This window comes from Lepisma saccharinum, chromosome 26 (genome assembly GCF_977018435.1).
Source record: "Lepisma saccharinum chromosome 26, izLepSacc3.1, whole genome shotgun sequence".
NCBI classification, from domain to species: domain Eukaryota; kingdom Metazoa; phylum Arthropoda; class Insecta; order Zygentoma; family Lepismatidae; genus Lepisma; species Lepisma saccharinum.
The window spans coordinates 46,500,848-46,526,967 of record NC_139254.1 but is presented as its reverse complement, the minus strand read 5'-3'; the positions used below and the strand labels follow the sequence as shown (position 1 = coordinate 46,526,967).

Genomic DNA, 26,120 nt, shown 5'->3' with positions numbered 1-26,120 from the left:
AGAAGCTCCAGTACCACATGATCGAGGCCAGGAATCAAGGAAAGTATGCATACCTGCAGTTTCGGTATCTGTTCATCGACGGGAGGCGTTACACACTCGGCGACCTGGAGAGTATGCAACCGGACGAAGTACCTGTCTCTCGTCAACGTGACAAAGGAATTCCACCTACCCCTTCCGCGCCTCCGTCGGAGGCCGCGACGGCAGCTGGAGCAGCAGGAGGGCAGGGACCGAAGCAACGTTCGCCATCCGCATCCACCCTCTCTTCCCGTCGGGACCCGAGGGTAAGGAACAACAATAGGGAGAGAGGTCATTCCACCCAATGATGGACAGGCAGTCAACGGTCATCCCCAGAAAAAGGGAAAGAGGCGGTGAGTAAAGCATTATTTAATCTAGCATTTCAAAATACCCGAGGACTCCGTACGAAAATCAGGACTTTCTCTCAAAGCGTTTTTGCCAACGACTATGCTGCAGTGGCTGTAGTCGAAAGCTGGCTGGTACCTGGCATCAGGGACAGTGAACTGTTTGATGACAGATATGGCGTAACTAGATGTGACCGGAAAATGAAAACCTTGGGAAAAAAGGATGGAGGGGGGGTTATTTTAGGAATACAAAACAAATACAGATCAACCACCATAGAATTAGCTGACCTACCAATTGAATGTGTCCTCGAAAAAACTGTAATTAACGATATTATGTCTCTGTATATATGCATAGTATATTTCCCACCCTTGTGTACTATTTCAATTTATGAAGCGTTTTATGAAGCGATTTATTCTGTATGTCTTCCCAGTTCACGCATACTCCTCGTAGGTGATTTTAACTTGCCGGAAGTAACAGGTTCTAATTATGATTTCAGCAAAGGCTCGCAAAAATCTAAAACTCTCTCCAACTTTATGTCTTACTACAATTTAAGTAGTGTAAATAATGTGTTAAACACCAACAACAAAACACTAGACTTAGTTCTGACTAACATCCAAAACGTGTCGGTCTGTAAAGAAACTGAAACGTTAGTTCCGGAGGATGAACATCACCCCCAACTTAGCATCGAATTCTTTGTTTCGAAACATGTTAAAGCAAATAAAGAGAGAACAATTAGCATGCGTAATTTCCAAAAAGCAAACTTTGAAGTAATGTACCGTGAAATTGCTACCATCAACTGGGAAGAAATATCCAATCAAAAGAATGTAAATGACGCGCTTGATATATTTTACGAAAATCTGGATAAAGTTTTCGAAGCTACCGTCCCGTACAAAAAGAAATCCATAACGTCACGATATCCTAGTTGGTTCACCAGTGGCATAATTAAAAACATTAAAAGCAAATCCCACCACCATAAGAAATGGAAACGTGGAATTGGTAATACCAACTTTCATCGTGCACAGTTTGAAACTCTCCGCAAAATAACCAAAAGGCAAATTGAAAAAGCTTACAGGAATTACATATCAGAAACAGAAAATTATATAAAACTCGATTTTAGACACTTTTGGTCCTTCGTTCAAAATAAAGGGAGGAAAAATACGTCCATGCCCCTCAAATACAATGACACTACACTAGACGATGACGAGGCAATTGCGAACGCCTTCGTCCAGCATTTCCTTTCCACCTATAAGAGCACGCCCGCGAATTACGACTGCAATTTAATCGAAGACCACCAAAAGATAGACGTAGGCGAAGAATTTGTACTAAACGCAATCAGTATTGATGATGTTGAAAAGGCAATAAAAAAGTTAAAACCAAAGAAATCTTGTGGCCCTGACGGCATTCCGCCCTACGTGTTAAAAGGTTGTGCAAGCTTATTAGCCCTACCCTTAACGAAAATATTCAATCTTTCCCTAACCACATCTGTATTTCCCAGGAAATGGAAAACATCTACAGTGCGTCCCGTACCCAAAAATAGTGGCACCGGTAACATTGAAGAGCATAGGCCCATATCTTTATTATCTGCGCCCGCAAAAGTTTTCGAAAGTATTATTTATCGAAGATTGTTGTCACACGTATCCCCAGTAATATCTGCCAACCAACATGGCTTCGTCCCGGGTAGATCCACTGTTACGAACCTATCCCTCCTAAGTCATTTCGTAGCAACTAATCTAGAAGAAAGAAAGCAAGTAGATGTCATCTATACAGATATATCCAAAGCCTTCGATAGAGTAAACCACGATATCTTGTTGAGTAAACTCTCGTGTTACGACCTCTCCAAACCAGCACTAAATTTCTTTGCTTCTTATCTAAAAGACCGTAAGCAGAACGTATCTTATAATGGAATTTTAACAGAAGAGTTCGCAGTTTTCTCAGGAGTCCCCCAGGGTTCGAATCTCGGACCTCTGTTATTTTTAATTCTAATCAATGACTTACCAAAGTACCTGTGTGACTCATTCAGACTCTTATACGCCGATGACTTGAAATTCGGTAAGACTATCTGTAATATTGATGACTGCAAATCCTTACAAAGTGAAATCAATACAGTAACAAAGTGGTGCGAAATAAATGATCTTAATCTGAACATAGCAAAATGCTGCACGATGACATACTCGCGCAACAGAAAGCAAATTGAATTCGATTACAAAATAAATAACACAAAAATTAAAAGGGTTAACGAGATGAGAGATCTAGGAGTTACATTTGATTCAAAACTTACATTTGCAACACATGTTGAAAGGGTCGTAAATGAGGCACACAGGAACCTAGGGTACGCAATTAGAATGAGTAAAGAGTTTATGAACAAAGAAATAATGAAAATAATATTTAACGCTTTAGTCCGAAGCAAAGTAGAATATGCAGCAGAAATATGGGCTCCTCAGGACAAAAAGTACACGCATAAAATAGAAATGCTACAGTCTAAATTCGTAAGGTACGCTACTTATAAAGAAACAGGCATATATCCCCGATACGAATCATACACTTCCCTCTGTAAACACCACAACCTGCCTTCTCTCAGCAAAAGAAGGAAGACGCAAATGCTCTGTTTCTTATACAAAATCATGAACAATAATATTCAAGTGCAACATCTTCTAGAACAAATACACATACGTGTTCCTATCTCCAAGACACGATCCAAAGGGGGCCTCTTTTACTGTAGTAACAGAAGATCGAACATTATAAATAAATCACCTATCAGGAGAATGTGTGAACTGTACAACAGATGTTCCGAAAGGGAACCAAAATTAGACATATTTCACATGCCTATTGGGACATTCAAAAATGTTATTCAAGGAATGGAAGAACAAATGTCAACAATGTAAACATAAACGCAATATTTGTAAATATATATTTCTTTCGTAGTTTATACTCAATTACATATATGTACGTACTTTCTAGTGTGTCAATTATTTACAGGTAATTTATTACACACATAATTAATATATTTCTTTAATGTAAATAACTTCTATCCTTGATTTATCCTTGTTTATTTTATTTCCATATTTTATGTAATTTATAATATATTATATCTGTATCTTATATATATTGTACATGGTGGTAAAGATCTGATATACTGAGTGTAAAGATAAATAAGAAATGTAGAACACTGTAATTGGGCATTCGCCTGTTGTGTTTAGTAATAAATAAATAAATAAATAAATAAATGTATTAATAAGGATGCATCAGAACACTTAGATACAGGTTATATTCGTTTGTCTCTGAGAAAATGTTACAAAAACTACTAGAGCTACAACGAAAACTACGTTAAATGATTGACCAACCAAGGAGTAGGACAATGTTCAACCCAATAATACCATTTACTCCCGTTCCATCGCTTCCCGAAAAGTGGGCGTGGTTTGTCCCGATCCATCGCTCCTGATAACGAAAGTGTTTTTCCTGGTCAGGTGATCCCCATCCATCGCTAACCTAACATAACCTGACCTGACATAACCTGCATACAACTGACGCTTCTGGGGCGATGGATCAGAAATACCTGAAGCACTTTAGTTATCAGGAGCGATGGATCGGGACAAACCCCGCCCACTTTTCGAGAAGCGATGGAACGGGAAGACACCATTAATGCAATTGAGCAGTCATTTCATTTAAAGAGACGTGTAGCTACATGGAAGCTAAATATGAGGTTCTGGAGACTTCTGAAATTGAGGCACTCCCCAATACAAATTTAAAGAGATACATATTATTTTGATTATCCACATGGAATGGAAAGAACTACTTGAAGGAATGTACACTGACCTCATCAAGCACTCCTTTACCCTCCCCCTCCAGAACTGAGCGCAGGCTAAACGAAAAACCACGGTTAAGGTCTCAAGACAGCCATCACTGATTGTAAGGTGCACGTCCTTGAGGCGAACACTCCTGGAGCAAATGAAAAAGCTTTTCTTCTTTTTTCCTTGCATTCGATGACCAGTAATATGTTGCAAGTCAATACGCTTGCTTTACTTGATAGCTATACCAATGCCCGCGCCGTGATATGAAATTATCAGGTGTGTGAATCCGTCAGCGTGGAGTGTTGTGTCCGCGCGAGGGGGGGTGGGGTAGGGGGCAGAGAGACATGCACGCGTTCATCGAAATTTCAGACCCACATGTCAAACTCTTGAGCCACGCTGCTACCATATGTGGAGGAGTGGTTAGCAGAGCACACTACGTTGCCAAGGACACGGATTCGATTCCCGGCCACTTGGGAATGGGTGTTCTTTAGGAGTGTCCCATCGTCAATTTCACCATATCGTCACTCATCCTCATCTTCGTGGTTAGCCCATAGTGGCAGAAAAGCGACGAGAACAAAAGCAATCAATCAATCACTCTTAATCCCCATCGACCCTTTTCTCATACGTAGCACCAAAAAAGTCTCGACATGAACCCCTCACGCTAATTCTTAAACATAACTCAGGTCTTCTAATGGCTGTTAATATATTTTTGAAAACCGAAGAGGCAATCACAAATGATTACCCGCTTTAACCTGTAGGTTCAGCCCCTATTAGTCTGTCTGCATAAGAAGTAGATTTAGTCAACATTCAAACAAACGAATTTATCTGCTGTAATTATTAAAATTAATATGTGGATATATTTGCAACTATTAAGAACATTTAAAAATTTCATATAAACAAAGTAACGCTAAAAATGGGATAGAATGCAACCCAAAATAAATAACTAATTTTGATTTAATTTCTATATTTAGCGTAAAATGAACTAAATCAAACAGTCAATACCTTGTTATATTTCTGGAAAAAAATAGCCTAAAATTTCTAACAGTCTTCCGTGACCGTGTTGTCTACGGAGCTGTGCTTTGGACTCCAACTGCGGGATGGCAAGGGTTCGAGTCCACCTGAGTTTGTAACAGATTGTTGAGATGTCCGAAAAGAATAACGAAAAAGAACTATAAACACCCCTCCTGAAAGTGGACTATGTCTCGCGGGAAACAGCAGTGTCAGTTGCTTTTGGCACGAAGAACAGTAGCGAGCGAGCAAGGAAAGCCTTTGGAAGGCCGCGCAGTTTTCTTCGTGTTAAGCCTGAAAATGTAGTCTTGTCGACTGAACGGTAGTTCGCAATCACGCTCTGAATCGGTGACTGACCGTTGTTAGTTTTCGATATCCACGAAAACTGTAGGGTCTAAGTTGGTTGGCCCGGAAGCTACAGTGAGGAAGATGAAAACGTGTGCCCAGAAGCATGGGTCTGAGATGATGACGTGATCATCTCGAAAGGATTTTGTCAGCTGTTCCAGAGAGTTTTCTTCTAATTGGATCCGAGTTTGCAGAAAGGAAAGTGAAGTGAAAAACTTAGTGCTAAAGTGAGACGTGATTACTTTGATAATAAAGAGAGCTCTCGTATTCAGTGATTAATTTGGTTATTACAAAAGGGTGAAAGAAAAGCGCTATTCAGAAAAAAGGTAGAGATCTCAAAACAGGCTAGCCTTTGGTCATGTAAGTAAATGTAGTAATATTCAGTAATTATTTTTAAACTAAATTATTATAAGAGTGTGTAGCTACAAATTTTTTTTAATACAATCCAAAGTGCCGCTTTAATCCTCATATTAAGTTGACTTTTATAAACCGAGGACAAGCGGGAACCCAACGGCCTTTCACTTTTAATTTTATAATTGTTTACTAAAGGTTATTCTTTAATAAACGTGATTTTTATTGGATACGCAACTTGAGTGTATTAATAAAACCTGAAAAGGAATCGTTTCCCTCTGAACGAAAGCTAGAAACGACGCAAAATCCAGTTTTATCGTTACATGGTGCCCGAAACTACCGGGAACTGGTTTGGATTGTATTGCTGAAAGAAATAATAATAGCGAGCATTGTTTGTAAACTGTCGAGTGTGTTTATTTGTAAACATTGATTTTTGTATAATGTAAGAAACACGGGAACGACTTTTACTTATTGGTTAAAAGAAAACACACACCCGTGTCCAGACATTCTGTCGTCAAGCGAAGTTGAGTTGCGTCAGCTGTTAGGCTTAAAGGAAAAAAAACTGACACCTCTTTGTTTTGTGTTATCTGAAAGGGGAGAAGTAGGTCAGCAGAAAGGACAACATGAATCGTATAACAGTGTCACCTTATGAGAAGGATCAGGCCCCCGAAATTCCCTGGGATACCGTGTTAGATTGCTGCGGGGAAAGACTGGACATTGATTGCGCTGTTGAATGTACATTGTGTAAGAAATGGTCGCACAGAAAATGCGAAGATATGAGTGAAGAGGAGTTTAAAAAATTTCAAGATAAGCCTGACGAAATTTTTTCTTGTAAGCGTTGTCGAGATCAGCTGGAGAATGAAACGTCTAGAAAGGGAAAAGTCAATGAAATTTCACAGGGTGTCTCGAAAGTAGTGGACAAATTTAAAGAAAAGGAAGATGTAGTTTTTGATGATAGCTGTGATTTGAAATCTATTTTGTTAAGCATGAGAGAGGATCAGCTTAGATTTAGGGAAGAAGATAAGCTAGAGCGGAGTAGAGATAAACAGGAACTACTTAAAATTATGGAGCAAAACAAGTTAGAACAGGATAAAAGATTTGATTTCCTATATCAGAGTATAGAGCAGACTAAACGCACTTTTCTGGAAATAAGCGACCGATTAGGAGAAAAAGTAGAGAAATTAGAATTTAGGGCACAAGAGAATGATCAGCAGAAAGTCAGTACTTTGGGACGGTCTGCCAGTCCGCGGTGTAATGTGGTCGTTGTCAAAGACGAACCAATTCAAATAAAATCGAGTTGTTGTGGAAATCAAAAGAATGCTGAAAAGATACAAGATCTTGTAAACAAATAAGTGCGTTAGAAAGAAAGATGGCAGATAATCAGGCTACAATGAAAAATGAATTAGAAGAGGCAATACTTAATGTTAGGGACGAACTAACCTTGAAATTGCAGTTTAATAATAATTGTTTGAGCATCGAAAGGGAAAGCACAACACGACATGCGACGGGAATGCAGTCTTCTAGTTCAAGTGATATTGTGATGGGCTATAGACGACGACAAAATAAGAAATTGAAAGAAAAGGAGGAAAGGAAGAAAAAATGATAGGCGAAGACAAGGAAACTGAAACTTCATCAAGCAGTTCCGAAAGAGAGTTTTCACGGAGGCGTCGTAAGAAAAAGAAGCTGTGCCGAAGGTATGTAGAGTCTGAAAGTTCTGCAGGTAGGGAGAAGAAAATTTGTGAAAGACAAAAAGACTTGAATTATCTTCAAGACACAAGTAGTAGACAAGAGGTCGGCATTAAGTATAGTGAAATTACTAAATTGAAAAACTTCTCTGGAGAAATGGATGAGCAACTTCCATCAGAATTTCTGCAGGACCTAGAGGAAAGTTTAACATTAATGGCCTTGAGTGAACAACAGTATTTGAATGTAATCCCCTTTGTTCTTGTTAAGACAGCTAAACTGTGGTTTATGGAAAATAAACAAAAATTTAACAACTATGGTACTTTCAAGAGAAAATTTCTAAAGACCTTTGAATCCGAAGATGTTAAATCTACCAGACTGACGCAAATTCTTGTGCAAAAGTTTGTGCCACGTAAAGGAAAGAGCTTAGAGGAATTCTTCTGGGACAATGCCAGACAGCTCAGACTGCTACAACCCACTTTGTCCGAAGACAAATGTATAAGCTTAATTGCTAATCAACTCCCATTTAGATTAAGAGAAATACTCTTAACAGTTAGATGCAAATCTTTGTCTGCTGCTGCTGACTTGGTACGCAGACATGAATTGCTCTGGTTGGAGCAGAAGAATCAGTCTTCCCATCGGATTAACAAGAATGATGAAAGAAGTAACAGAGGGAGAGAAGAACAGAGCTACAACGTTAGAAATGTAAATGTGGTTTCAAATTCTTCTCGTGGGGATGATTTTACAAATGAACAGAGTGGAAACAGAAATGGATTCAGCAACGGAGATAGGAGCCCGATCTCAAATAGAAACGAATTTCAATATGGAAGAGAACGTAACTATGGAAGAAATTCGAGATTTCAGTGGCGGTCAAGAAGTAGAACCCAGGCCAATGATCCTCACCAACAGTCCACTATTAGGGAGACACAGCATCAAACATATGAGCGAAATTGCTATCCAATTAGACGATATGGAAATAGTGAGACTACCATAGCAGAAGTTCATTATGAAAATGATCCATAAAACGAGGAAGCTCTCCGCCACTAGACAGTGAGCGGATAGAGGAAACAACTGAGGAAGATGACAATGAAACTATGTCAAAAACTATTCAAATTGACAAGAATGAATAATTTAGAATATTATCGAAATTTTGATGTATACTGTTCGGGATATGTAGAAGAAAAGAAAAAGGAAATTTTAGAAATTCTCGAACAGATCCATAAAAGAGAAAATGAAAGTGGGAAAAATGCACACGAATATAAGGTCGAGTACGGACCAGATATTGTTAAAAAATAGTAAGTCGGTTGTATGAAGGTATATATTTGATGGAAGGTTTTCATAATATGTTTATTATGCTTGAGTGTTTACTAATTATGATTATGTTTACTTGAGAATATTTTTACTATATGGTATATATTATGTTAAAAGAAATACAGAAATTGTAATCCGTTTTTTTTTTAAATGTATATACGAGGGTAGGATAAAAATTCAAGGAGAAGGAAAGAACTTTAAAAGACATTATCTCTCCTTGCAGTCCATATAATGTCTCTTCAGGAGAGGGGGCATCTGTAACAGATTGTTGAGATGTCCGAAAAGAATAACGAAAAAGAACTATAAACACCCCTCCTGAAAGTGGACTATGTCTCGCGGGAAACAGCAGTGTCAGTTGCTTTTGGCGCGAAGAACAGTAGCGAGCGAGCGAGGAAAGCCTTTAGAAGGCCGCGCAGTTTTCTTCGTGTTAAGACTGAAAATGTAGTCTTGTCGACTGAACGGTAGTTCGCAATCACGCTCTGAATCGGTGACTGACCGTTGTTAGTTTTCGATATCCACGAAAACTGTAGGGTCTAAGTTGGTTGGCCCGGAAGCTACAGTGAGGAAGATGGAAACGTGTGCCCAGAAGCATGGGTCTGAGATGATGACGTGATCATCTCGAAAGGATTTTGTCAGCTGTTCCAGAGAGTTTTCTTCTAATTGGATCCGAGTTTGCAGAAAGGAAAGTGAAGTGAAAAACTTTGTGCTAAAGTGAGACGTGATTACTTTGATAATAAAGAGAGCTCTCGTATTCAGTGATTAAAGTGGTTCTTACAAAAGGGTGAAAGAAAAGCGCTATTGAGAAAAAAGGTAGAGATCTCAAAACAGGCTAGCCTTTGGTCATGTAAGTAAATGTAGTAATATTCAGTAATTATTTTTAAACTAAATTATTATAAGGGTGTGTAGCTACAGAATTTTTTTAAATACAATCCAAAGTGCCGCTTTAATCCTCGTATTAAGTTGACTTTTATAAACCGAGGACAAGCGGGAACCCAGCGGCCTTTCACTTTAAATTTTATAATTGTTTACTAAAGGTTATTCTTTAATAAACGTGATTTTTATTGGATACGCAACTTGAGTGTATTAATAAAACCTGAAAAGGAATCGTTTCCCTCTGAACGAAAGCTAGAAACGACGCAAAATCCAGTTTTATCGTTACAAGTTCAGTCTCTGGATTCTCGGCCGGTGCATAGGACAGGTGACAACCCACCATCGTGAACAAAATGGGGAGCTACGAGTGAATAGTGTAACATAGAAAGCTCCTCTAATGGCTGAAAGTTCGACGTGCCGACTTCACTTCATCCCATTATTGAAAATTTCAATACCTCTAGGTAGGATTGTGGGAGGGAGACTGGCAATAGGGAGATAGACCAAGGTCCTTCTAGGGCTGTAGAGCCATGGATTATATTAAAATTTACAACATATTTTCCGTTTGATTCGTTTTGAAGATACATTCAAGTCTGTCCAAGGTTCTAACCTGGAACCTGTTACCTCGTAACGCATTATCCTTACCACTCCGAAGGTTGGCAAAAAATTATTCGTATTCATTCCATCTGTAGAACATCGCATAACGAGTGAGGAACTCTAACATGTTCAAACCGATGCCCAAATTACAAGCAAAGAAGTGCGCGCGTGTTGAGGATACATTTTTCTACCACCTCGATCACTTACAAAGCTGTAAAATACCCCCTCCCCCCCGCAATTCAGGAAAAAGCCATACGTTTTGGTTTAATTGAATTTTCATCTTTGTCATATGATCTCCGGCCAGATGTGATCTTAACTACTAATTTATTTATTCGAAAGCGACTCAAGAAAGCAATGGTATTTACAGTCTCTGTCACTTACAACCAAACAGACAAAAAAACTGGTAACACGTTGAATATTTCTTCAAATACGTGAGATGTGACTAATATTTGCGAATATATTAAATATGAATGCGCCCACAAAATATTCGCCCCATCTAGGACTCGCCAGATACGTCTATCTGTCTTTAATATTCTAATGATCATACCAGATTTAACTTCACAGATTGCAGTTTCACGGATATTGGTAATTATTACTTTACCTAAGTATATATTTAAAATTTACAATGACACAGGATCCTACTATTTTCCCTGGACCAGGCTTTGAGATGTCTTCTATCTCTCCAGAAACTTCAAGGAGTCCCGAGTTCGATACCCAGTGGAGGCACGTAGTGGTTCGGATCCCACTTTAAACTGTAGGACCAGTCCCGATTAGCCTTACTGTGCATAAAGTGAACTTAAAAACACCAAATCAATGAATCAATCAATCTCCAGAAACTGGCATTTTTCTTATTTAACGTCGCATCTCTCGGCCCCTCGTGCCCAGTCGCAAGAATGAAAGTGATCGATTGTTGGGTGAGATTTGTGAAAGGACACTCCCAATGGACACGCCTATATCCAAGCTGAGACTCGAACCCGGAACCTTCTACGACTAGATCGTGACGATAGAACTAAGACAGCAAAGGTTTTTCTTATTTTATAGGTTGCTGTCCTATCTCTCATGTTAATCTCCACGAAAAGAAAGAATGAATTGTTGAAATGACGACAGTGTTCGAACCTGGGACCTCTGACCTTGCAACGCATAACGTCGTCTATTTGTTTTCAGATGTCTTGATTTGGCTCTAATTCCCCTACACTAGTTGTAATAAACATATTTTTTGTAACAAGATCAACATGTCAAATGCTGTTTCTGAACTGACACTAACTCATCTAAGAGATTACGTGTGTGATCGAGACAAGAAAACCAGAGAGACACATTTGTCAGATACACAGATACACAGATACACGTAGATTCACTTCCGTATTGAAATTGAAAAGCCGCGCTCCTTTTGCTAGTATGGTGACATTACAGTGATATTATCCTCTATTAAATTGTAAATCAGCCGTGGTTAGTAGATCTGCATGAAGTTATTCTCAGGTTTACAAAAATGGCGTTATACTTGATGTATTGAATGCATGAACAAATCAGAACACGTTCACGGATGGGCACAAAATGAAATGTATATATGCGAACATATCTGCAACCGTGTCACTAATGTATTTGTATTTCTGGGTATATAGAGTCACTTTTCTACCACTTCTGGTTATGCGAAGATCGGGATGGATAAATAAGTAGATGAAACTGACAAAAAGGGAACTTCACAAAATCATCCATGTGCAGGTCGTGAATCGAATCCTGGAACTTCGGTGGCACGATCGAAAATCATCTACGTAATGCCTTCAGCTATCGAAGGCAAGTCCATGCTTGTAAGTGCATATCAGAGAATCTAAACACTCCCTCCCTCTCCTTCTGTTGGGTGTGTCGATCGTGATAATTCAAGGCCTTGTTTAAATCGTGTGCAAGCGATACGCAGGAGTGGGTGGAAGGGAGGCCTCGGACATGTTTTCTTTCTAGCCAGGACTGCATTGCGTAGCACGGCATTATCAGATTAGAAACAGGACTTCTTTCTGAGGTGACTCTACGTACAATGTTTCGATTAACCCTTTTACTTCTCACTTGTATTAACAAAGCAAACCTAGCGATACATATCGATTTGAAATGAACTACAAAAATATAGAAGTAATTTAATGTATTGAAATATCTATCTATAGCTATTATAAATGTCAAATGCTATAAATACTATGTCATTATGTTTTTCGTAAGAAAATAAACAATATGAAAGTGAACATATGAAGTTAACATCTTCAAGTTTGTAAACCAGAAACAGTCGCAGATATAAAGAGGTAATTTGATGTAACAATACAAATATACATTGTGTTTCGTAAGTTCGTTTACAACGCTTGGGAGGTGATTGTACGAGTGAAAATAAGGTGGAAAGTTCATGTAACGAAATTCCGGAAATGGCTTTGTTGCCGAGTTATTGACGTTTTAAAACGTGGGAAAATGATTTTCCGAAGTGAATAATGGCAAAACGGGTGGAGAGAAGTCGTCGGTGTTGGGCTGTCCACTAAGAAATTGGGTACGCTCTTGTCAAAAAATCACGCGGCAATGTTGTGCAATGTCGGCGCAAGGGATTCCCCAAAGGACGCGAACGAAGATGTTGAAGGGAGTGGGGTGGGTGTGCGTTTTGCGTGAGCTGGTATAGACGAAAATTGGCATGTGTTTAATGGCACCAAAAAACAAAGAAAATTTCCTGAGCGAAGGGCACCATGACGTAAAAACGAAACAAATGAACTGTCATAGGTTGCATACCCTGAAGAGCAGACGGGTGTCCGTGTGATCTGAAGTTAAGAACCACATTTCCCGCTGGGGGCGCCAACAGTGTAGGTTTCCTCATAAAGGAGCGCACGTGTCTGTGCCATTCGTGCTTCAGGTGCTGTGCCAGCAGCAGGTTGTTAAACATTCACGGTTGAATGGAAAGACGTGAGGTTCTTGGACAGTAGTGTTGGGTAAACATTAGAACTAGCAGTGTTACGTGTTAATTCTTAGCCACAGCCCATCGTGTTCTGTGAAGTGTACTAGTGTTAACGGCCATAAACACTTTTAGCCCTATGTAGGAAATGGCTGCATACACGTCCCAAGAGCTGGCGGACATGCATCTGATTTATGGGGAGGCTGGAGGTAATAGGCGTGCAAGCCGTCTCTATGGGGCAGGTTTTCCAAATAGGGTGTTACCATCGCATACCTTATTTCAAACTGTATACACTCGACTTCGGGAAACAGGATCAGTGTTGCCACCTCGTCGAGAAGTTGGTTGACCGCGAAGAGTGTAAACACGACGGTTTGTGGAAGATGTGCTAACTGCAGTGATGGATCTTCCAGGCACCAGTACGCGTGCACTAGCCCACGAACGAAACACCTCCCATGTGAATGTGTGGCGAGTCCTGGCAGAAGAGGGGATGCACCTGTACAAATTGAAGAAAGTGCAAGAACTTTTACCTCGGGACTTTGGCCCACGTGTGAACTTTTGCCAATGGTTTGTTCATCAAATTGAAACTTCCCCAATTTTCAGAATACGGTACTATGGACTGATAAAACTATCTTCACGAAAACTGATGTTTTCAATAGTAAAAACAGTCATGTGTGGGAACATGAAAATCCACATGCACTGCTAGTGGCACATCATCGGAACAGATTTGCATTGAATGTGTGGTGCGGTGTACTGCATGACTATTTGTTTACACCGTACATTCTCCCTGTTCGCCTATGTGGACCCTCTCATCAAGCATTTCTCAGTGAGGTTTTTCCTGAACTAATAGAGGACGTGCCCTTAGCACTGAGACAAAGACTGTGGTTTCAACACGACGGTGCACCCCCACATTTCGATCGGAATGTGCGCCATTTCCTCAATACCGTATTCCACAACCAGTGCATTGCCAGGGGAGGGCCTGTGCCATGGCCACCTCGATCGCCTGATATTACGCCCCTGGATTTCTTCCTCTAGGGATAGATGAAACGCCTCGTTTACGAAACACCTGTCGTGTCAGCCGAGAACCTCGTTGCCCGTATCAATGTAGCTGCAGCATTGATAGCAGAAACGCCGAGGTTATTATGTTGCACTAGACAATCCTTGATTCGCCGTTGTCGCTTCTGCTTGGAAGTACATGGTGGAAACTTTGAAAATCGTCTGTGACGAGGTTCCCTTCACATCTTCATTAAGCAAACTGTGTGCCCTTCAGGATATACAACCTATGACAGTTCATTTGTTTCGTTTTTACGTCATGGTGCCCTTCGCTCAGGAAATTTTCTTTGTTTTTTGATGCCATTCAACACATGCCAATTTTCGTCTATACCAGCTCACGCAGAACGCATACCCACCCCACTCCTGTCAACATCTTCGTTCGCGTCCTTTGGGGAATCCCTTGCGCCAACATTGCACAACATTGCCGCGTGCTTTTTTGACAAGAACGTACCCAATTTCTTAGTGGACAGCCAAACACCGACGACTTCTCTCCACCCGTTTTGCCATTATTCACTTCGGAAAATCATTTTCCCACGTTTTCGAACGTCAATAACTCGGCAACAAAGCCGTTTCTGGAATTTCGTTACATGAACTTTCCACCTTATTTTCATTCGTACAATCACCTCTCAAGGCTATATCAGGTAGGCTATATAAAGATATATATTTAGGGAACTTCAAAGAGAGCTGTCGTTTGGAAAGAAACTACATTTTTTCTTCTCATAACGGTAGAAGAATAAAGCCATACGTGAAAAACAATGTTATGTTATCACAAATGAATTGAATTGAATAAGCAAAATTTTGTTAAAACTCGTGTTTATGTAGATCTGCTGGTTAATTTTAAATTTGAGCCCAAACTGTGATATCCATAATTTTAATCCAACAATGGTGCTACCTTGTGAGATCATTTTCCTGAGCGTCCCCATTATGCTAGCGTGGAATCTAGGACAATTGTGATGAAGTCAAAATCACTGACAATTCCGATGATTTGACGCTGAAGGTCAGTTTACAAATTAATGGTAGAACAATTGCGACGATCAGAACCTAACCTAACATAACAAAAGGCGCCACAGAACGTATAATGCTGTAGAAGGATGGAGCAAAAAAACAAAAAGATGGCTTGGAAAACCTCATCCAAAAATTCATGATGTTCCAGCCTGCCTCAAGAGCCAAGCAGAAGACACCACCATCAAGTACATGCGGATGGAACTTATTCTAGAAGGTCAGAAAAGGAAGAAGCTTGACATTAAAAGCGACGAGAAAGTTAGAAAGTGTATTCACATACGTACATGAGGAAACGGGTGACATCAAAATGTGTCTGTTGGGTCTAGCTCATGTTCAGAAACGTGACTGAATCAAATTCGCAGCCAAGTTTGACGAAGCACCTCCGTGCTGACAAGAAATTAAAGAGGAGAGAAAGGTAATAACAAGAATACGAGAATGAGAAATTGTTATGGCTGACGGTGTGTGGAATAACATTGATTTCAAACACGCCAAACTGGTTGTAATGCAAATACGTTTACAAACTACCTTGCCAGTCTCGAGCCTGTGAGAGGAATTAGTGTTATATTCGAAAATATCAATATTTCACATAATTCTCTTGTAAGAGGTATTGTACGGGGTGTTAAGCCACCCTTCAATTTGATAGAATATTTATTTAAAATGTCATTGTAATTGTCCACCCGCCCTTTCACTTCTAACTGTGTTCAACGCAATTGTCGGACTACCACTAGCGTGATGTCACTTTACTCGCATGGTGACACAGACAAGCAGTAGTATAAAAATATAATATTGTAGAAAGAGGAACATTCTGACCAGGTGTTGGGAGAAGTGTCATCCCAAATCAATTCCTCAAATTGCTACATTTCGACAGAAATTTAGCACAATAAGTATTAACTGTTCACTATTTAATATGTTTATTGAAATTTAAATATTATTTCAGGGTCACTTGCACTCTTCCCGGGTACACTCCAGAGGGAAATAGAGTCTTCTTGCTTTCTTTCCAAAATGTCGATCCTAAAATCTACGATTATGACGTAGTTGCAAAACGTGCACTTTGCAGTTATATCATTATATTGGCTTCCGATACTCTACAGAGAGGACTCATAGTATTAGTGGATATCAGTGCAATAAAAGCAGCCCATGCGGTGAAGGTATCCATCCCACAAATTAAGAAGACTTTGGTAGTACTCCAGGTATGTTTAATTTTATTTACTATGCAAAGTGAAATGTTTGGTAAATACCAGAAAAATGATGAAGAGATTTGCAGTCAGTCACTTATATCCCTAAAGATGAGAGTGACTTCAGCTCTCGAAAGCTCGGAAAAAAGAGGTATATAAAACTTGGGGAAAGTGAAAAACGGAGGATACTACAGCTTAGGGGTAGTATCAATTTTTAAAAATATGAAAGATGTTATGGCTTCTGACTACCATGAGAGAGACATTGGTTCCCCAGAGGAGGAGGACCGTAATATTTTCCACCTGTTCAAGCAGCTCCGGCACCCACCCAGCGTCGTAAAAAGTGGACTCTGGTGGATAAAGGCGGCCAGGAGCTTGGCTATGATCACATGACCTTCACTTCGGATGATATCAAGAAAGTGTTGGGCCCTAACTCTACACCCCCCCCCTCCTTATACGCCTTCATGGCGTTGTGTAAAGCACCATGGATCACTTTTATTTGCTATTACTTTAAGCGGATGACTGAAGTAAAAACGGTGTACACTCTTGAACATCTGGAGCAAGTCAACGAAAGCTAGTGTATGAGGAAGTAGTGATTTGATATGGCCCGATCCATTAATGCCCGAATCCATGGAGCGGAAATGCTGCCGCAGCTACCCGCTGAATATCCAGGGAAGGTTTCAGGAACGCCCCTCGTCACTGTTAATTAGTACTGATGTGGTGCGGTGTTTGTAAAATCAGGTTCATCGGCCCTTGTTTTGTTGGGGAATAATTCGTACCACTATCGTCGATTCAGATTGCTACTTTTCGATACTACGCAATTTACTGCGACCAGAACGAAGCAGACGTTGGTTAGGTTGATGTGATTCGATCATGATGGGCAACAGCAAATATTTGAATGGCAGTTGTGAACAAGGTTTTTTGAGGACATGTCATTCCCCTCGCTTCCATTTCGTGCACACCGTGATCTCTTACTGTGACTTCCTTTGAGGTTATCTAAAATGCAAGGTTTCCATGTAGAGGTTGCCGATCCGAAAGAAACTATTCGTCCCAAAATTCACGCCATAATTGCAAAGGAAAAAGTGTCGAGCGACTATATCTAATTACAGTTTAATTTAGTGTAATACATTTAATATAAAAAGTTTTACCTATTTCTTTTTAGTTACAATGAAAGTTTCTATTCTAGATTAAACTTCTTCCCTTCAACGACGCTTCTACGAATTATCCCCAACCTAATTGGATCCCTCTCCTATGCGAAATCCTTAATCCCCTAGTGTGTCTATCGCGTAGTTGCTAATTTTGTTTATTTCGCATGAACATATTTTCCAGCAAATATTCAGTCAAATCGGAAAAAAATAAATATTGCTCAAGCGACATGAAGTTTGCCATAAGGATTTTAATGTAATGTATATGGGATACATGGGACGTTTTTGTTACGTTTAGGCAGTTCGCCGGATTAGACTGCTTGGCTGCGACAGGATGGGGGATGGAATAAATTACGCTCATTGCCTTTACCATGCAATGCAATGACAATGGCAAAGACATGCCACCTCCCCCTGAAATGAAATGGGGTTGACCAGAGGACAAGCCCATTTCTTTATTTACAAATATATATATATATATATATATATATATATATATGTATGTATGTGTATATATATATATATATATATATATATATATATATATATATAGGGAACCAATATCGGCAATTATGGTAGTCTCGGCAGCATCTCATTTCACGACGTACATGTGGAAAATTCTTGGTATCACAGATCCAAAAGGTAAGTTAGTAAGCCTCAAATTTTGAAACTAATACACAAATAAGTTGATTGGAGACAACATTATGTTCGCAAGGAAAGTTTACTAACAATATTCATTCGATGCGGTATCTTCTTGCCACTTGTGTATGACTTCTGGTTGTACTCTGGAGGTATGCATTCGATTATAACAGAAGATATAATGAATAATCATCAGAAAAAATAAATTGAAGTATCAAATATGTAATAACAGTTAATGTAAAGATGTGTGAATGACAATATTGCATGAAGTCAGAAAATGGCAGATATAATGAGGAAAAATTGGGGGTTTGATTTGATATTTCTGTCCAAATCGCGTGAGTTGTATTCAGTAGGGGAAAATAAAAATGTGTTTCTGTGTGAGAGTTTGGTTGGTTTTTAACACTAAAATGACAGGAGCGGTCACTTTGACCGTTTTCAATTTTCATTTTTCACGTTCATTTACTTTTTTGCAAAAATTCTCAATGTTCGTGGCTTTTCATAATTTTATATCTCCTTTCGATGGATGTAAGCAGTTTTTAAAAAAATTCAAAGATATGGGCTATATTGACCGTCATAAGAAAATCATTGGAATGCCCGATTGTATGCTTGTGTTATTGTTATTTTCATTGTTCAAAAGCTAACTTCTCTTTCTTTACGTGGAACAATTGTTACTTCATTGTTGGTCGTGAGTTCGTTTTACTAGTAATGCAGATGTTTCGATTTGAGCTAGCAAATTGCTTTGTTCTTCAATCTTACATTCATCAGTGAGTACTTGACTTGAGAAGATGTCGTGTAAGCGTGGGTTGTCTTCGCAGCAAATTAAAAGCTCTCTCGAGCTATCTGAGGAAGAAGGGAGGTACTCAAGTCAAGTTTCTGGAGGATCAGGTCCAGAAATACTACCCTATCCTCTATCATCATCTTCGGATGAGGATGCATTGGTGTGTGACCGAGAAGATGACATGCCCATTGAAAAATTGCAACAACGTCTTCCCACAGCAGAGAAGAGGCAGGAGGAGATCCTCGAGTTAGTGAAAAGGTTTGGTTGGGAAGATACAGTTCTGTTTTGGAGCTAGTCAAGGGTCATATTCCAGTGACAGGCAGGAAAGCTGCCGTGAATGTACTGAAAGAACATGGTGGACTTACAAGCTACGTCAAACGACATATTTGTGCAGGGGAAGTTTCAAGTGCTTTTCAAACCTTCTGATTGATGAATCCATGTTACGCTTAATCCGAAAATGCACAGAAATAGAGGCAAGAAGTCAGCTTGGAACACAGGAATGGCACCTAACATTGGAGAAAGTGGAAGCTGCAATCTCTTTGATGTATGTAAGAGGTGTTTATTGTGAAAAAGGAATATCAGTCGAAGATCTGTGGTCTCAAAGTTAGAGAGTCAGCTTATTCCGAGACGCAATGCCAAGGGATCGCTACAAGGAGATACTGAAGTACTTCCGTTTCGATGAAAAGTCATCTCGAAAGGAAAGAATCTTGACCGACAAATTTGCGCTCGTGTCAGACGTTTGGAGAAAATTTATCAACAATTGTTTGAGTTGTTACAGATCAAGTGAAAACGTAACAATTGACAAACAGCTTTTACCCAGCAAAACGCTATGCCGCTTTACTCAATTTATGGGCAGTAAACCTGATAAATATGTATTAAAGTTTTGGGTTGCAGTTGATACTGAAACAAATTATGTTTGTAACGCCTTCCCCTACTTTGGAAAATAAGAAAATCGACCAGAAGGGCAGTTCCTTGGGGAATATGTTGTATTGCAGCTTATGGTACCCTTCCTGAATCAAGGTTACAACGGACAGTTTTTTTTTACAAAACTCAAATTGGCCAAGGTACTAAATGAAAAGAAGACACGATGAACAAATCGCGCAGAGAAGTTCCCGATGAAGCAAGGAAGTCAAAAGAAGATCTATATTCCAGTGTTATTCTACGTCACAAGGACATCACGATGACTATGTACAAAGAAAACGTCCTAAAAATGCGATTGTTCTCAGTTACTTGCAGAGTCAGGTCTCCATTGAAGCTGATGGAAAACAGAAACCTGAAACAATTAAATTCTATAATAAGACAAAATTCGGTGTAGATATTTTTGACCAGATGTCAAGGAAATACACAACAAATGCAGCCTGCAGACGTTGGCCTGTTCACGTTTTCTACAATTTGTTAGATATTGCAGCTATCAACAGTCATAATTTGTACTGCAAAGTGACAGGGGAAAAGATTAAAAGAAAAGAATTCATCAGGACATTGGCTAAAGAGCTGCGACAGAACTTTCTGTGGCAAACCTCAAAGACAGAGAGACGAATGAAGAGGGTGAGAGATGCATCAGACAAGGTGGATATCAAGAAAAGGAGGCAGTCCCACATTGGAAGATGCAACCAAAACAAGACAAATATGGAGTGTATGCCATGTAAGAAAGCTTTCTGCGGATCTTGCGTCGGCCAGAAGGACGTCTATTGCTACCAGTGTGTGTAGAGTGAAGAACCTAAAAGGTAATGTAATATTATAGTACAACATAATACGTTTATTTCAATATTTTGCAGCTGTTTATTTCAAAATTACATTAAAATCATATGGCAGTCAAAATGACTGTCCTTCGTTGTTATAGGGTGGTTACTTTTGTCGTCGTTCTAGTTTTAACGATGCAGCGCTCTCAATTTGCTTCATCGATAGCTGGGACACATTTAGTCCGCCACCGTTGCATATATGCAACAAAAAAAGTATGCCCATTGTAGCCGCTGTTGCAGATATGCAACAAACAGCTTTAGATACAATTATCGAGGGTTTCCCACACTTATATTTGTATATTGAGGTTGAAACACTGACAGTTCGTTCGGGAACATGTTTTGCAATCGTGTTTACGAAAATTCCAAAATTCCTCCCCCTTCCCTTTCTCGGAATATGTCACGTGTTTTCGCTCCTTAGTTGATAGACACAATAAATGCTTGGTATTTACGATGCTGTTTTCCTCCAAGTTTCCAACGCTGTGATTTAGCACTGATAAGGCACACATTCTTCTTCGTGTTTGGAACTGGTGATCCAGCTGAAGTAGTGGCGGAGAGCGGATCAAGGAGAGAGGAGATTGGATGAGGTTTTGCGGTGTCAGCTTTCTGTCGCCTTTATGTTAGAAATGCAAAGCTTGACGATAGCTAGAGGCCAGAAGCGTGAGTCTATCCAGAAGTATAGACAAAACAAACGATTGCAAAGGCTCCTTCCCCTCCTCTGTTAGGAAAGGCCTCGCATTAATCGGATCTGAGCAGTTTTCTGAGCAGTTCGTATCATATAACAGCTCATCGATCTCCCTAACGCACATTCGTTTCCTTCCGGACATATTTCCACAAAGAGCCGAGTCAACAGGGAAGAAATAGATTCACAGTAGATACACAAGATGCAAGTGCGAACGAAAAAAAAGGAAAAGTTCGGGTTTTATCCCCAAAGTAGCTTGAGAAGAGGGGGCAAACTCCACATTTGTATGTTTTTTTCATTGAAATTCGGGGGATGCAGCCCGTGCCTTTAACCCCCCTGCGGTTGGGGCATCCAAATTTTACATGGTTGCATGCACTGATGTTCTACCTGCAAAACAAAAGTTATCCCAAGTAAATTGGTCCTATAGTGCCACAGTTATTACGATTTTTCTCCATTATGTATACGAATTCAAATGTCGCGCTCAATGCCTCGGCTACACTGGGCTTACTTTCGTGAGACCGCGCGGCTTATATTGATAATATTGCCGTTTATATGTAAGAATTTACATATATGAATTGAAGAAATATGAAGAGTGGCTAGAGTCCATCCTACGCTGTGTAGAATCATATCATAAATTTACGTCACGGGGACAAAGGGTCAGCACAATATTGCGGCGAGTGTTGTCCCGTGTACTAGATTTATTATATCTTCTTCTTGCTCTGTGAGCTAGTGGTGCAGATTTTCCTACCTAAGAAAAAAAACTAACAGATTTCACTAGAAGAAACACAGGTTGTATGTTTTATTCAGCGTGGTAATTTATAGAGTTGACGAGTTTTTACTATTGCTGTTCGAAATTTCGTCGCGGCGAGGAACTATGAAAGATGATGATGATGATGATCGTATTCGTTAGGAAGTAGCCAGTCGTTCAATGATTTTAGCAGTGTTATCAGCTTCTGATCTATAGGGTTCACTACAAGTTGTGAATTCTTAAAAATAAAGCCCCCTAGAATATGAAGGATATCCGTTTGCATTCCTGAATGTAAATTTAAGGCGTTCACGTTATCTTCCTCTGTACCTGGTCGATCGAGAGTTACCGTTTGTGGTGAGTAAAGTTTCATACTGACCGACGCTACCTTTTGTTCAAACCATTTTACTTGCTTGATCCCTTCAATTCTGTAATGTTTCTTTGTCAAGTCGCTCGATTACTGTGAAGGGACCTTCGTACTTGCCTGAAAACGCTTTGGACGTATTTGATAAACGTCGATCGTTCCTCAAAAGTATTTGATCGTCGGTTTAAACGCTGCTTGAAAATAGTGAGGATCAAGCCGTTCTCTGGCGTTTGAGGAGATTTTCTTGTGCCAATCGGCGCGAGAGCTTCATGTGTTCCAGCCGTTCATAATTTCTCACATGCTGCGCCGGGGTTTGAAAAATAGCATCCGATAAGGTGCGGGGATGATAACCCATCAGTAAATAGGTAGGTGCGTACCGTGCAGATGATAGCCGAGATCGCTGTTGATAAGAAATTGGACCAATTATTGTGTTTGGCATTGACCTAGAATTTGATCATTCTTTCCCGCGTTTGTTGCGTTTTTTTAACTAAGCCAAGGCTCTGATGAAATCCTGTGCTCACAAACCTTAGTTCAATTTGGAATTTATTGGCCAATGCTTTGAATAAATATGAAGTTTGACCTGGAAGTTGGTCTACAATTATTTTTGTCTAGAAAGCCAAATTGTAATATGATTCTTGTGTACAAAAATCCGCTAAAACTTCAGCAGTGAGAGAATGTGTCGGTGCGGCTACTACGTAATGCGTGGCGGGGTCAGTGCACGTGATCTCGTAGCGATGACTCCCTGGCCCTGATGTGACATATGGACCACATTGTTCCAAGGCGATAATTTGGAAAGGTGTCTGAGAAGTCCTTGTTTGTAGTTCGAAGTGCTTTGGTTGGCGGGACTGCATACGTCGTGCACACTGTTCACATTCTTTACATTTCTTGTAGATTGAGGATTTCTGAGAAGGAAAGTAATAACGATCCTTCGCATAGGCATATGTTTTATAGTATCCAAAATGGTTGAGGGCGTGTGGGGAAGATTGCAATTGTTCAAACCATATATCTTGTAATGAATGAGGGATGCACGTGAGTAGCCTTTCCTGCTTGTCTGAACTTCGGGTCCTTCTGTAAATAATGTCATCTAGGAGACGAAATTGCTGGCTGGATCTGTCATATTTATAGTCCGCTTCTTTACTTACCATTAAATTTAGGTAAATATTTTTTAGAAAAGGGTCTGTTTGCTGTTCCTTGGAAGGGTTAAATTCACATGTTTTCGAAATAGACACAATTTCATCTTCCAGGATAGGAGAAAAAGGTTCATCGTGGATTTTCTGTTACGGCTAATGTCGTCCGAGGCACTGTTGTCGGTTCCCTTTAGATGTTGAATAACGAAATCGTAGTCGGACAGAAATTGTGAAAAACGTCAAAAACGGCCTTTTAGGGTAGTTGATTGTCGTACATTTTGAATACATTTGTAATCGGTGTGTAATATAAATCTTTTGAAAAGAATGTAATGTCGAAATGCTTTTAAAGCAAAAATTTTGCCACAGAGTTCTAACATGTTTATGCCTCGTTCTCCTTCCTTATCATTTAATATCCTGCTTGCATATGCTTGCCATTTTCTTGGGGATCTTCGTGAGTGATGACAGCCCCTAGAGTTATTTTGCTGCTGTCATTTTGCCAGGCCCAAAAACTGGCGTAAAGTCTTCTTGCTTGTAGGTGTCGAATACGACTTAACAGTTTCTAGCATCTTAGGTGAAATAGCTGGGACCAACTCATGCAAATGGTTTGCCAAAGAGAAATAGAGATGGCAGCACCAGGCGTGCAAGATAAAGAATTAACATAATATATGTGAATAACTTTATAAATAAGAACACAGCAGATTGGAACGATGAAAAACAATAGAATCTACTATAGGAAGATAAAGAATAAATATAAAATAAATAAATTGATGTATATACTTGATAAATCAAACCAGTGATCATACGTAAATTGATCAGAAAATTAAAGAATTCAGATCACCGATACAAATTTGTGTCTTTGAACAGAACTTGAATCTGTCTGCTTTGATTTACCTTTCCAAAAGTGGAAATTTTGTTTACCCCAGGGGCGCCAGTCCACGCCCCACAGCACCTTTGGTTGCGCGTTTCATCCGTGGCACCTACTTGGATGCGCGTGTCAGTAGTTTGGCACCAAGTACACACTAGGTTGTACCTATTTAGTGTTGGCGCGTTCCAATGGCAGAATCAAGGCAGGAAATTAGTATAGTTCCCAAAGCCTAAGGGAAAAGCTGGAAAAAGGATAAAGGAATTCCTAAATCGTAGATAAGCGGAAATGGAAGGAAATTAAGAAGGAAGTCCAGATCCAAACCGTCCGTTAAGAAGGAAATCCAGATCCAAATATTCCATTAAAAAGAAAGTTCAGATCCAAACAGTCTATTAAGAAGGAAGTTCAGATCCACATATACCATTAAGAAGGAAATCCAGATCCCGACCATCCAATACGAAGGAAGTCCAGATAGAAGAATATTCAATTCGAGAAAAGAAATAATAAAAATCATATTGAAATGAAAATTGAGTGTAAATGATAATTACAGAAGAACGTAGCTTATCATGTAAATATTCTGTCTGGTTTCGTTGTCTACAAAGAACCCTACCCTGTAGATTTTCTAACTGAGGTTTAAGATTAAGATATATATGCACGTTGCACTAAATGGAGGTAGCATAGCACATCGCTTTTTGAATAAATGGTGTCCAAGTTAGACAATATCACGGTAAAGGAATTTTGCATTTTTAGGAGCCAATTTTAATCCTGCGCGCCTAAGTCTTTCAAAAGTGTGACGCAATATCTTCAAGGAAGTGGATACGTCATCGGAGACTGCCAAGATATCATCTGCATAAAAGAACAAATGACGGTTGTCAACGACGTTCAGGGCTAGATTCAGCGCTATCGCTAACGTCGTTCCCGACGTGACGAATCCTTGTGGGGCATAATTAAAAATGTAAGTCCCCATCTGCAGGACTTGAAAACTCACTTTTTCACGGCTACTTAGTGTGAGGCGTATCTCAAAATTGGCTCCTAAAAAGGCAAAATTCCTTTACCGTAATATTGTCTATCATAGCAAATTTCCCTCGAAAAATTCAACAACGTTAAAATATTTTATATATGCTTTCGCTATGTACATTTTCCCAATTCATCATGAAATCAAACACTTTGCACTCAAACAGGAACGACTTTTTGAGAGCTCTAAACAATTTTGCAACGCAGTAACAGGCACACAGTGCAAAACAGCTGACTGATTGGTGCTCCCTCCGCCAGGGTTGATAATTCGGCTATTGCGCCACAGGGACCGTTTATTTTGGCCAGATGCATTAAGCAAAGGCAATATCAACACTGCAAAAAAAAAGGTGTGTTTGGGGTGAGTTTCGCTCTTTGGAAGCTTCGAAGGTCAGAATACTCGGAATCCTCACCCTTTTGAGTGAGTTTCTCCTCCCTACCCTAGGGTGAGTGCAGATCTGTCGTGAAAACCTTCCCTATACACCTCTTTGGGTGAGTTTCGGCTGCACCGTGATGCCACATGTACAAACTTTCCCACTGAAAATCCACTCACAGGCCTTGTCATAGCGAAAGAATTTTGCCGGCATGA

The 26,120-nt window shown here is 39.7% G+C and overlaps 1 protein-coding gene across 1 annotated transcript in view; it reads left to right on the top strand.

Moving 5' to 3' along the window:
• LOC145979415 (alpha-tocopherol transfer protein-like) overlaps positions 1–26,120 on the top strand; it is a 77,926-nt gene that overhangs the window by 17,629 nt on the left and 34,177 nt on the right. Inside the window, exon 4 of the mRNA XM_083112298.1 lies at positions 16,211–16,463. Within this exon, the coding sequence (XP_082968424.1) occupies positions 16,211–16,463 (253 nt within the window). The remainder of the gene's footprint in view (positions 1–16,210; positions 16,464–26,120) is intronic.